The following is a 13,881-nucleotide window of genomic DNA, read 5'->3' as shown; positions in this document are numbered from 1 at the left end:
TGGTCAAATGTATTTTCGGCGTTTAACCGATTTAAAAAAAATATATATTTTCTATTTTACTGTTATTGGTACCTGTGTGCAATGAAGAGTAAGTGTATATAGACTCCATGTGCACTTGCCTTCACTATACTGGAAGAAACCAGGAGAGGGCGCCCTAACAAGCTAAAATACACATCTCTGAATCAGAGAGGTGTGGGGGGGCTGCCTTAATCGACATCCACGACTTCGGGGTAACAGTGGGTTAACTGCCTTGCTCAGGGGCAGAATGACAGATTTTTATTTTACCTTGTCAGTTCGGAGATTCGATCCAGCAACCTTTCGGGTTACTGGCCCAACGCTACCTGCCACCCTGTAAAGTAGTATTACATTTAGTTAAATTCAAACTTTGTCCCCACAGCAAAATCCATTCATCAAACTAATATATTTTCTCTCTCTTCCTCATTCCACTCTAGGTGAGTCGGATCCTGTACAGTTTTTCCACAGCGTTCCGGCGCTCATCCAAGCCAAACCCTGACGAGAGGGACTCGGCCCTGCCCCTCTCCCCTGACAGTGACCTCTTCACTTTCACCGTCTCACTGGAGGTCAAAGAGGATGACAGCAAGGGCAATTACAGGTCAGCATGTAGCCACTGCGAGTACACACACACACACATATGCATGCATTCTATTGGGTTAAATCAGTCCCATACATACACACAGTTTAACAGACCTTTAAGCCAACAACTGTCTCTCCATCTGGCTGTCTTCCTCTCCCCCATCCGCCTCTCATCAGCCCGGTTCCCAAGGACCGAGAGAAGTTCTTCTTCAAGCTGCGGCAGGGCTTTCAGAAGAAGGTGGTGGTTATGGTTCAGCAGATGAGCAACAAAGAGCTGGGCATTGAGAGGTGAGGGTCTAATGCATACTTGTTTCTTCTGTAAGGGCTTGTGAGCTGCATACACTGGTCAGTGAGCAAGTAGCCTGTACAGGGTTCATACAGACATTAACTTTTTCAAGCACTTAATTGTGATTATCAAGTACCTATATTTTATATTTCATTGTTGCAATGGCCTATAGAAAAAAATAACTCCCCCAAAATGTATGCAAAAATGTATGCATTACAACTTTAAGAATAATACATGTTTTAATAGACCACCCATGCGTTGAGATTCACGTTATTTTACTTTCTAAAATATGTCAGAATAATGTAACACACTACTGATGTCTGGGCATGTGGGAGCTAGTCAGTCTGGCCCTTTGTGATGTTAAGGAGTTATTGAGGGGTTACTGTATCATGTTTTAAAACGGTTCCCCTTTGTAATGGTACGCTTTGTATGGAAAACCAAGTTGAAGCCTCCATGTTGTCTTGCTCATAATTAACCACACATGGTTTTACTGCAACAAGCACAACAGATTAATTAGCACAACACCCTTCAATTGAAACAGTGGGAAACAAACGCCTACATCTCTCATTAAAAACGTATCAGGAATGAGATCATGGAATAATTATATTGGAGCAGTAGAAATGTGGACACCAAGGAACTTGAAACTCTCGACCCGCTCCACTACAGCCCAGTCGATGTTAAAGGGGGCCTGTTCGGCCGCCTTTTCCTGCAGTCCATGATCAGCTCCTTTGTCTTGCTCACATTGAGGGAGAGGTTGTTGTCCTGGCACCACACTGCTAGTTCTCTGACCTCCTCCCTATAGGCCGTCTCATCGTTGTCGGTGATCAGGCCTACCACTGTTGTCATCAGCAAACTTAATGATGGTGTTGGCGTTGTGTTTGGCCACGCAGTCGTGTGTGAACAGGGAATACAGGAGGGGACTAAGTACACACCCCTGAGGGGCCCCAGTGTTAAGGATCAGCGTGGCAGATGTGTTGTTGCCTACCCTTACCACCTGGGGGCGGCCCATCAGGAAGTCCAGGATCCAGTTGCAGAGGGAGGTGTTTAGTCCCAGGGTCCTTAGCTTAGTGATGAGCTTTGTGGGCACTATGGTGTTGAATGCTGAGCTGTAGTCGATGAATAGCATCCTCACATAGATGTTCCTTTTGTCCAGATGAAAAAGGGTAGTGTGGAGTGCAATTGCGATTGCGTCATCTGTGGATCTGTTGGGGCGATATGCAAATTGGAGTGGGTCTAGGGTAACTGGAAGGATGTTGTTGATGTGAACCATGATCAGCCTTTCCAAGCGCTCCATGGCTACCAACCTGAGTCCTGCTGGGCGGTAATCATTTAGGCAGGTTACCTTCGCTTCCTTGGGCACAGGGACTATGGTGGTCTGCTTGAAACATTTAGGTATTACAGACTCGGTCAGGGAGAGGTTGAAAATGTCAGTGAAGACACTTGACAGTTGGTCCGTGCATGCTTTGAGTACCCGTCCTGGTAATCCGCCTGGCCCAGCGGCTTTGTGAATGTTGACCTGTTTTATGGTTTTGTTCACATCGGCTACCGAGAGAGTTATCACGCTGTCACCCAGAACAGCTGGTGCTCTCGTGCATGCTTCAGTGTTGCTTGCCTCGAAGCGAGCATATTATGTGACTTGTTAAGCAAATTTTTACTCCTGAACTTATTTTTACTTTCCATAACAAAGGGCTTGAATACTTATTGATTCAAGACATTTCAGCTTTTCATTTGTATTAATTAGCATTTAGAAAAGCATAGTTCCACTTTGACATAATGGGTTATTGTGTGTAGGCCAGTGACAAAAACATCTAAATGTAATCCATTTTACATTCAGGCTGTAACACAACAAAATGTGGAAAATGTGAAGGGGTGTGAATACTTTCCAAAGGCACTATATAAAACTTGGAAGACGTTTCAGGCTGAAGTCTGTTACTGGCCGGTGACCGGCACTTACAGAAAACACTTCAGCGGTTTAACTAGTAGAATTAGGTCAGGTTTCTCACATTGCCTTCCTGTCTGTCTGTATTTTATTGTGTTCTGTGAAACCTGACACACCTTGCATCCTATTTTTAGTCCTTTTTTTCCCCCTTACATTATTTTTTAGGTTAATCTTCTTTTAGCTGTGAATGTGTATCATGCTGCCTACCTGTTATGGCCATGTAGATTACCTAAACAATTGTTTTATTTTGTGTGTCACAATGATGGAATAGCAGTTGTTTCAAGCTGATTGTAATTGTTAACCAGCTTGAAGGAGTCATGCCTGCTTATTACAACAGTAAGCGTATGTTAAGTTCATGACCATTTTTTATATATCAACCTAATGAAGGAAGGGTGAAGTCCAGGCTCTTCAGATGATTATCTTTATTCTATGGCAGCATAGTAGACTCTTTATATCTTATGAAGTTGTAATTCTCACAGCAACCACTTGATGTCACATCTATCATAAGAAACAGGTCAATAGTGGCCTCTAATTGAACATGATATTGCCAGTGCTTTGCTGTGGTTAAATTTGGATTCCTTGAATTTCTAAATATAATAGACCCATGCAAATTCACCCAAACGTAGCAGCCTTTGACGGGAGTCTACAGGATTTAAAACTGGGTCACTGTGCAACCAAATATACCTGTAGCTTTGCTAATGCCGTAGTACCTGTTGGAGAAAGGTTATATTTCTTCAATTCTACAGCTAGGGATTCTCAACAAAGACCATCATATAATGAAACCAAATGCTACCCAAACCTTTGGTTATATGAAATGATAAGTTGCAAATCCTTCTTGTTTTATTGCTCACAACCTGTGTTCTTTTCCCTCAGGTGTTTTGGGATGTTGCTGAGCCCAGGCCAGAAGGTTCGGAACAGTGACATGCACCTTCTAGACATGGTGAGCAGAAGACTGAGTAGCTCTCAGGGGGCTTTCATTCAGTCACATGATGACCACGTTACAAACTGCACGCCGTCTACTGAACTAAACTATCACTGAGACGTGTCATTATTTTGTCATTTGTTGACCTGAGCGTTGGACAGGCTAAACAGAGTTGACATGAATAAGTTCTTTGGGGTTTGATTGGAATGGCTTTGCTCTTTGAGACCCCTTGATCATGATTGTATATCGTTTCTCACTATTCTCTGTGACTGTGCCCTTGTGAAGGAGTCCATGGGGAAGAGCTCGGATGGAAAGTCCTATGTGATCACGGGAACCTGGAACCCCAACATGGCTGCCTTCCAGGTGCTGAATGAAGACACACCTAAAGGTGAGGCCCAACCCCCAACCCCTCAGCCCTTTCACCAGCCTAGCATACTGCAGCATGTCATTGTTAACCAGCCTAACACTAGCATACTGCAGCATGTCACTGTTAACCAGCCTAACACTAGCATACTGCAGCATGTCACTGTTAACCAGCCTAACACTAGTCACTGTTAACCAGCCTAACACTAGCATACTGCAGCATGTCACTGTTAACCAGCCTAACACTAGCATACTGCAGCATGTCACTGTTAACCAGCCTCACACTAGCATACTGCAGCATGTCACTGTTAACCAGCCTCACACTAGCATACTGCAGCATGTCACTATTAACCAGCCTAACAGTAGCATACTGTAGCATGTCACTGTTCACCAGCCTAACACTAGCATACTGCAGCATGTCACTGTTCACCAGCCTAACACTAGCATACTGTAGCATGTCACTGTTCACCAGCCTAACACTAGCATACTGCAGCATGTCACTGTTCACCAGCCTAACACTAGCATACTGCAGCATGTCACTGTTCACCAGCCTAACACTAGCATACTGCAGCATGTCACTGTTAACCAGCCTAACACTAGCATACTGCAGCATGTCACTGTTAACCAGCCTAACACTAGCATACTGCAGCATGTCACTGTTAACCAGCCTAACACTAGCATACTGCAGCATGTCACTGTTAACTCGACTAGCATGTAATTGTCAAAGTGTTGCTTGTCATACAGAATACTGTTGTCACATTCATAGCTGGCCAGGCAGATCCTTCAATTTTTGTCTCTTTCATCAATTCCAATGGATGTCTTTGCCCAGAATACGTAGGCAGAATAATACAACAAAAATGAAAGATCAAATTTTTATTATAGTGTCCGTCTTACCTTTTTCATGTGAGGATGGATGGAAAAAGCTTCAGTTATGATAATGACAAGGGGAAGGTACTTATTTGCTTTTTGAGACCAGAATATTATTTCTCGGCATTACAAAGCTTATTTTAATAGCAATATTGTTGTTGTGTTCTGGGATGTGTTTAGAGCGCTAGCAGCGTTCAGCCTCCGTGGTTATCAGAGACAGAGGAAAGGGGATCTGGTAGACTTTAATGTTTTTGAGTTTTTCATTTCTGGCTAATTATAGCTGATGGTCCTGTCCAGGTTGTTCCGGACTCTACCTTAATAGCTAGCATCCAACCAACAGGTCATATTATAACAGAAATCTATTAAATTAAATGTTCATGTTTTTTAGATCATTATCAAGTTAAATGATGTAGTTGGTTAAAATTGTGGTAACATTTTCGTAGTTTTGAACAGTCACAAAATAGTCAATGCCTCTAACATTTGATACCACCTTTTCCTTTGGATGGCTTGCAAAGTGTCATATTTTTCCTTTTTGACACAGGCAGCCAAATAGACATAGGTGATTTTGACACCTTTTCATATATCGGGGTCCAGTGTAATGCACAGTAAGACACTACCGCGCAGTGCAAGGGCAAGACATCACCTCACTGAACTCATCACAGTGCCTTCAGAACGTATTCATACCCCTTGTTCAAAAATGTTATTGTTAGAATGTGGTCTGCACACAATACCCCATAATGATGAAAGTGAAAACAACATGTTTTTAGACATTTTTGCTAATTTATTGAACATGTAAATACATAAATATCTAATTTACATAAGTATTCACACCGCCCAGTCAGTACTTTGTAGAAGCACCTTTCGGCAGGGATTACAGTTGTGGGTCTTCCTGGGTATGTCTGTATCAGCTTTGCGCATCTGGATTTGGGGATTTTCTCCCGTTCTTCCTTGCAGATTTTCTAAAGCTCTGTTAAGTTAGATTGTGAGCGGCGGTGAACATCAATCTTGAAGTCTTTCCACACATTTTCAATTGGATTCAAGTCTGGGCTTTGGCTGGGCCACTCAAGGACTTTCACATTCTTGTTCTCAAGCCATTCCAGTGTTGAAGCTGTATGCTTCAGATCATTGTCTTGTTGGAAAGTAAATATTCGCACCAGTCTAAAGTTGTTTGCACTCTGGAGCAGGTTCTCAGTTGACCAAACCGGTTGCTCAGTTTGGTCTGACTGCCTACTCTAGGCAGAGTCCAGGGAGTTCCATATGTTTTCCATTTCCCAATGATGGAGACCACTGTGCTCTTAAACTTTCAGACCCCAGGAATAGTAGCTGCTGCCTAGGCATGGGGATCCATAATAAATACAAACACTCTAGGAATTGTTTTCTACCCTTCCCCAGACAGTTCCTTGGACTTTATGGTATAGATTCTGCTCTGACATGCACTGTCAACTGTGGGACCTTATATAGACAGGTGTTTTTCTTTCTAAATCATGTCCAAACAATTGATGGACTCCAATCAATGTTTTCGTGACAGCTCAAGGATGATCAAAGGAAATTGGATGAGCCTGAGCTCAATTTGGAGTGTCATAGTATTTGTGTGTGTGTGTGAGAGAAAAAAATCTATTTAATCCATTTTGAATTCAGGCTGTAACAGCACAATGTGAAATAATTCTCGGGGTATGAACAGTTTCTGACTGTATATCAAACAAATTAGAGTTGCTTACTCGGAAGTCAGGAGAGTTTGACTTGAACCTAAATGGCAGCTTGTCAAAGCAACCTGTCTCAGGGGAGTTGGGTAGTCTCAAATACAAAGCCACACTTCTTCCTCAAAGAGAACAGACAATATATAATAATGTTTCCACACGGGAAGAAGCTGCTGATGAAACTGGCAGAACATGCATGTAAACATTGGATATTGTGTTACATCAGCATTGGTCGGTGCTGGAGAAGAGCAGCTCACCTATAAATAATATATATTTTTTACTGTAGCTAATATTTTTATTTTTATTTTATTTGAAGCTGTAGGCGCTGGCACACTGCCTACAAAACATGAACATCATTTTTTGATTTGTATAGCCTGTAGACACAAGGCTTTGACTCTACACTATCTAGCGAAGAACCATCCCTTTAAACCACACAGCTTACTTCATGTCAAAACTGGGAGAGACTAGACTTCTAAAAACAACAGCCCTAGCAATCTTAGCTAAACAAATCCTTCTTCTTTGTCTTCGATTCGGCCCACAGGGAAAGTAGTCTTATGGTATCTGAAGCTTGAAGGGATGCCGTTTCCGAAAACATCTTTCTAAACCAATATTTTATCCTTGACTTTATCCTAATTGGAATACACTTGTAGGCCATTCTTTACAAGGCAGTGTTGTGGATGTTTCTTTTGGTTCATTACAATAATAAAACCTTCTCACTGTGAGGTTTCCCCCCATCTTTTACACCTCAGCGATTGCTATCTGTTCTTGTTTACTTTTCTTGCAGTTGTTTGTTGGAAAATCTGTTACCCCAGATGTCACTTTTTGCTATAGAACAGATTAGATTTACAGTTTTTCATCACAATATATCATTTGGAATGCAGTTTCCTTAGATTCTAAATAATTCATAGATATTCAAAGAGTTTGTTGTTCTTGGTTGTAGTAATATGATTTCAATTCTGCATTTATCAATAGTCTATCTTCCTATGGGAATGGTGAGCGAGGTAGGTGAGGTGCTGTCGGTAGTATAGTTAGTGGCTGCTGTGGGATCCAAGATTTCTCTTAGTAAATCATGGTGGTGTACCTAATTTAAAACAGCAGGTGATAAATGTTTTCTTCCCTCTAAACACACGATTAAAGCAAGTTAATACCTTTTTCACTTCATCCACTTCATTGTCAACCTGCAATGCCCACTTTGACTAGGGCAGGTAGCCTACATGGTACTTGTTTAAATTCTAGAGCCACTGTTGGCACTACAGAGCTCTGATTTTACCCCCCCACCACCCCTAGCCCTCCAGTGTGTGACCTTGACCTTTTTGGTGGTCTCTTTCCAGACAAGCAGGTGTATATGACTGTAGCCGTGGACCTGGTGGTGACTGAGGTGTTGGAGCCAGTGCGCTTCCTGCTGGAGACACTGGTGCGCGTCTACCCGGCCAACGAGCGCTTCTGGTACTTCAGCCGCAAGGCCTTCAGCGAGACCTTCTACCTCAAACTCAAACAGGTACCGGGGCACTTAGTAGGCCTTGATAGCACAACCTCATCAGAGTCGTATTCATTACAAATCTTTCTCATCAGGATGTTTTTCAGCCAACTTTTTGTCACTTACTCTTTATATCTGATAGGTATTGCCGGCAACAAAACCTGTGCTTTTATTTCCGCCAACCGACATAGTCATGATTTGCGGTAATGTATTTAATAGTCCCACCAGTCCCTCAGTATAAACGTTGCCTTTCATTTTGCTGTCTTTGGCACGCATTAAATCATCAACATACTGTTGTCCAACATCACACTTTTTATTTTCATTCACAAATCTTCACAAAAATGCTTTATATATTTATTTTTACACACACACGCATATATAGATAGATATAGATATTTCCCTCTTGACCTTGACAGGTAAATATTTATGTTTGGCTAATAAACGATGGATTATTATGGCAAAATAAATGTTGGCGTTTGAAAGAAGAGAGAGCGCATCACAATGTTGTGATCGCATCCAACCAAAAAGCTACTTTGTTTTTTTATTTTTTTATTTTTTTATTTCACCTTTATTTAACCAGGTAGGCTAGTTGAGAACAAGTTCTCATTTACAACTGCGACCTGGCCAAGATAAAGCGTAGCAGTGTGAACAGACAACACAGAGTTACACATGGAGTAAACAATTAACAAGTCAATAACACAGTAGAAAAAAAGGGGGGTCTATATACAATGTGTGCAAAAGGCATGAGGAGGTAGGCGAATAATTACAATATTGCAGATTAACACTGGATTGATAAATGGTCATGTACAGGTAGAGATGTTGGTGTGCAAAAGAGCAGAAAAGTAAATAAATAAAAACTGTGGGGATGAGGTAGGTGAAAATGGGTGGGCTATTTACCAATAGATTATGTACAGCTGCAGCGATCGGTTAGCTGCTCAGATAGCTGATGTTTGAAGTTGGTGAGGGAGATAAAGGTCTCCAACTTCAGCGATTTTTGCAATTCGTTCCAGTCACAGGCAGCAGAGTACTGGAACGAAAGGCGGCCGAATGAGGTGTTGGCTTTAGGGATGATCAGTGAGATACACCTGCTGGAGCGCGTGCTACGGATGGGTGTTGCCATCGTAACCAGTGAACTGAGATAAGGCGGAGCTTTACCTAGCATGGCCTTGTAGACGACCTGGAGCCAGTGGGTCTTGCGACGAATATGTAGCGAGGGCCAGCCGACTAGAGCATACAAGTCGCAGTGGTGGGTAGTATAAGGTGCTTTAGTGACAAAACGGATGGCACTGTGATAAACTGCATCCCGTTTGCTGAGAAGAGTGTTGGAAGCAATTTTGTAGATGACGTCGCCAAAGTCGAGGATCGGTAGGATAGTCAGTTTTACTAGGGTAAGCTTGGCAGCGTGAGTGAAGGAGGCTTTGTTACGGAATAGAAAGCCGACTCTTGATTTGATTTTCGATTGGAGATGTTTGATATGGGTCTGGAAGGAGAGTTTGCAGTCTAGCCAGACACCTAGGTACTTATAGGTGTCCACATATTCAAGGTCGGAACCATCCAGTGTGGTGATGCTAGTCGGGCAAGCGGGTGCAGGCAGCGATCGGTTGAAAAGCATGCATTTGGTTTTACTAGCGTTTAAGAGCAGTTGGAGGCCACGGAAGGAGTGTTGTATGGCATTGAAGCTCGTTTGGAGGTTAGATAGCACAGTGTCCAATGACTGGCCAATGAAGAGCAACATCATTGATATATACAGAGAAAAGGGTCGGCCCGAGAATTGAACCCTGTGGCACCCCCATAGAGACTGCCAGAGGACCGGACAGCATGCCCTCCGATTTGACACACTGAACTCTGTCTGCAAAGTAATTGGTGAACCAGGCAAGGCAGTCATCCGAAAAACCGAGGCTACTGAGTCTGCCGATAAGAATATGGTGATTGACAGAGTCGAAAGCCTTGGCAAGGTCGATGAAGACGGCTGCACAGTACTGTCTTTTATCGATGACGGTTATGATGTCGTTTAGTACCTTGAGTGTGGCTGAGGTGCACCCGTGACCGGCTCGGAAACCAGATTGCATAGCGGAGAAGGTACGGTGGGATTCGAGATGGTCAGTGACCTGTTTGTTGACTTGGCTTTCGAAGACCTTAGATAGGCAAGGCAGAATGGATATAGGTCTGTAACAGTTTGGGTCCAGGGTGTCTCCCCTTTGAAGAGGGGGATGACTGCGGCAGCTTTCCAATCCTTGGGGATCTCAGACGATATGAGAGAGAGGTTGAACAGGCTGGTAATAGGGGTTGCGACAATGGCGGCGGATAGTTTCAGAAATAGAGGGTCCAGATTGTCAAGCCCAGCTGATTTATACGGGTCCAGGTTTTGCAGCTCTTTCAGAACATCTGCTATCTGGATTTGGGTAAAGGAGAACCTGGAGAGGCTTGGGCGATGAGCTGCGGGGGGGCCGGAGCTGTTGGTCGAGGTTGGAGTAGCCAGGCGGAAGGCATGGCCAGCCGTTGAGAAATGCTTGTTGAAGTTTTCAATAATCATGGATTTGTCGGTGGTGACCGTGTTCCCTAGCCTCAGTGCAGTGGGCAGCTGGGAGGAGGTGCTCTTGTTCTCCATGGACTTCACAGTGTCCCAGAACTTTTGGAGTTGGAGCTACAGGATGCAAACTTCTGCCTGAAGAAGCTGGCCTTAGCTTTCCTGACTGACTGCATGTATTGGTTCCGGACTTCCCTGAACAGTTGCATATCGCGGGGACTGTTCGATGCTATTGCAGTCCGCCACAGGATGTTTTTGTGCTGGTCGAGGGCAGTCAGGTCTGGAGTGAACCAAGGGCTATATCTGTTCTTAGTTCTGCATTTTTTGAACGGAGCATGCTTATCTAAAATGGTGAGGAAGTTACTCTTAAAGAATGACCAGGCATCCTCAACTGACGGGATGAGGTCAATGTCCTTCCAGGGTACCCGGGCCAGGTCGATTAGAAAGGCCTGCTCACAGAAGTGTTTTAGGGAGCGTTTGACAGAGATGAGGGGTGGTCGTTTGACTGCGGCTCCGTAGCGGATACAGGCAATGAGGCAGTGGTCGCTGAGATCCTGATTGAAGACAGCGGAGGTGTATTTGGAGGGCCAGTTGGTCAGGATGACGTCTATGAGGGTGCCCTTGCTTACAGAGTTAGGGTTGTACCTGGTGGGTTCCTTGATGATTTGTGTGAGATTGAGGGCATCTAGCTTAGATTGTAGGACTGCCGGGGTGTTAAACTGGGATATGCTTAAGTCACCTAACAGAACAAACTCTGAGGCTAGATGGGGGGCAATCAATGTCCAGGGCACAGCTGGGAGCTGAGGGGGGTCGGTAGCAGGCGGCAACAGTGAGCAACTTATTTCTGGAGAGAGTAATTTTCAGAATTAGTAGTTCGAACTGTTTGGGTATGGACCTGGTAAGAATGACATTACTTTGCAGGCTATCTCTGCAGTAGACTGCAACTCCTCCCCCTTTGGCAGTTCTATCTTGACGGAAGATGTTATAGTTGGGTATGGAAATCTCAGAGTTTTTGGTGGCCTTCCTGATCCAGGACTCAGACACGGCAAGGACATCAGGGTTAGCAGAGTGTGCTAAAGCGGTGAGTAAAACAAACTTAGGGAGGAGGCTTCTGATGTTGACATGCATGAAACCAAGGCTTTTTCGATCACAGAAATCAACAAATGAGGGTGCCTGGGGACATGCAGTGGTTCAGCCAGGTCCAGGTTTTTACATGTTTTGTTGTTGACATGATTGACATGATTGGAAAGAGAAGATTAATGCTTCTTTAGCAATAAAAAAAATTAGGATGGGGGCTTTGTTTAAAAAAAACACAACTTTTTTGTTATATGGCAGTGGTTCCACGTGTTTGTGACACTGAAGTTGGACTGTGATCAGCACAGGGGAATGTAGGCTAAGTGTTTCTCTTGTCTGTTTAATGAACAACATAAGAGCTATTGATTGAATTTGAATGGCACAACAATGGGCTACAAAGACTAGTAACATAATAAAACAAAAAATATGCTTTTCTATTCTTTTGAAAATGTTGTTAGCCTTATGTTTCCTAGGACCTGCATAAACCAATTAATTTATTAATTTTAGTGATGTAAAGATTCACCGATTAACCGGTCCCCGGTTCAAACGTTTAAGATACGAGTTCATCGGTCCGTAGGAACCCAAATCGTTCCAAGTGTAGCATGAATCTGTCGATCCAAACGTTACGAAAATACCTCTAATCCTTTGACTGCATTTATGCATCATTGATCTTCAAGTCGGATAACAACTGTGTGCACAGTGCGTAGCTGCTCGTGCCACCTTCAGCATTCAATTGCTTGTAAAATGGCTTTCGTAATGTCAAGTCACAGGCTCTATTAGTTGGGTGACTTGCCAGGCAATTTGCTGGGTCATTGTTACCAAATGCACTGTAGAAAATTGTGTTTTACCAGCAGAGTTCTGTAGGCTACCAGAGTGGACCCCACTCGCATCTTTCTGATCGCACATCTAACTGTAGATTGGGGCTTTTTGATTGCCAGGTTTACCATGAATTGTTGTGCTAGTTTTGCTTTAAACAGTTGAGAAATGTTTGCAAACAGGGTAATGGTGTAATTTAATAACAAGGACAGCAATCATTTTTTTTGCGAGCTGTACTGTCCGGTGTATTGGTTGGCGCGGAGGAAGAGCAGCTCTCTTGTGAAGTTACAAACGCTCAAAGCCATTTTCTTTTGAGACTGGGGTGAAATCAAAAGCTGTGTTATATTATTTGGCTATGTCATAGTTAATTTCTAAAGATCCATATTGATGTGTTACTTGCTCAACATTTCTCATCTGCTAAAATGACAAGTTAACAAAAGGCAGAATTAACCCCCCCCACTAATGTGGTAGATGATCAGTTCATGTTCCCCATCACACACATTTGTTATACATTTTTTGGTCCTCACAAGGAGAGTAAAGCAAGTTAAATTCTGACATTTCACTGGGCCCCACAAGGAAAAAGGCTTTTTTATAATTAGGTTTAGGTTTATGGTTAGAATTAGGTTTAGGGTTAGAATTAGGTTTAGGGTTAGAATTCAAAATACGATTTTGAATGAGAATACATTTTTTGGTTCCCACAAGGATAGTATTCCCTTCAAAATCATATTTTCCTTAACCCTTAAAAAGCCTTTTTCCTTGTGGGGCCCAGTGACATTGGAATTTAACTTGCTTTACTCTCCTTGTGAGACTGACTGACTGACTGACTGACTGACTGACTGACTGACTCACTCACTCACTCACTCACTCACTCACTCACTCACTCACTCACTCACTCACTCACTCACTCACTCACTCACTCACTCACTCACTCACTCACTCACTCACTCACTCACTCACAAAATGTCATTGCATCGAACCAAATCGTTTCAAACTAAAAAATATTGTTCCTGTATTGTATCTACAGGAGACGCGCATCGTATCATGCTTGGAAAGAGAGATGCACATCCCTAATTCTAGCCAGAACATATAATTACCAGAACATATCTGAAAACACTTTTAAGGAGCCAACTTTTTATTCACCATAACAGGAAAATACAAGGTCATGATTTACAAGTAGGCTACGGCAAGCAGCTAACTTACTGTTGGGAATGTGAAGAAATTAAAGCAGTGGAAAGTCTGAATTTAAAAGGAGGAATTTAGAACATGCAGCTGTCAGGTCACCATGACAATGAGCATAACAACAGGGTAAAATTTGAATG

The 13,881-nt window shown here is 43.0% G+C and overlaps 1 protein-coding gene across 3 annotated transcripts in view; it reads left to right on the top strand.

The window, feature by feature from the left end:
• LOC135524711 (rab GTPase-activating protein 1-like) overlaps nucleotides 1-13,881 on the top strand; it is a 156,306-nt gene that overhangs the window by 14,893 nt on the left and 127,532 nt on the right. For all 3 annotated transcript variants that reach the window (XM_064952479.1, XM_064952478.1, XM_064952481.1), the window contains 5 exons: nucleotides 453-613; nucleotides 772-882; nucleotides 3,693-3,759; nucleotides 4,027-4,129; nucleotides 8,000-8,166. In XM_064952479.1, coding sequence (XP_064808551.1) covers nucleotides 453-613; nucleotides 772-882; nucleotides 3,693-3,759; nucleotides 4,027-4,129; nucleotides 8,000-8,166 — 609 coding nt within the window. The remainder of the gene's footprint in view (nucleotides 1-452; nucleotides 614-771; nucleotides 883-3,692; nucleotides 3,760-4,026; nucleotides 4,130-7,999; nucleotides 8,167-13,881) is intronic.

Source organism: Oncorhynchus masou, chromosome 31, assembly GCF_036934945.1.
Source record: "Oncorhynchus masou masou isolate Uvic2021 chromosome 31, UVic_Omas_1.1, whole genome shotgun sequence".
NCBI lineage: Eukaryota > Metazoa > Chordata > Actinopteri > Salmoniformes > Salmonidae > Oncorhynchus > Oncorhynchus masou.
Note: the sequence above shows the minus strand (reverse complement) of the source record. Positions and strands in the feature narration are given on the sequence as shown.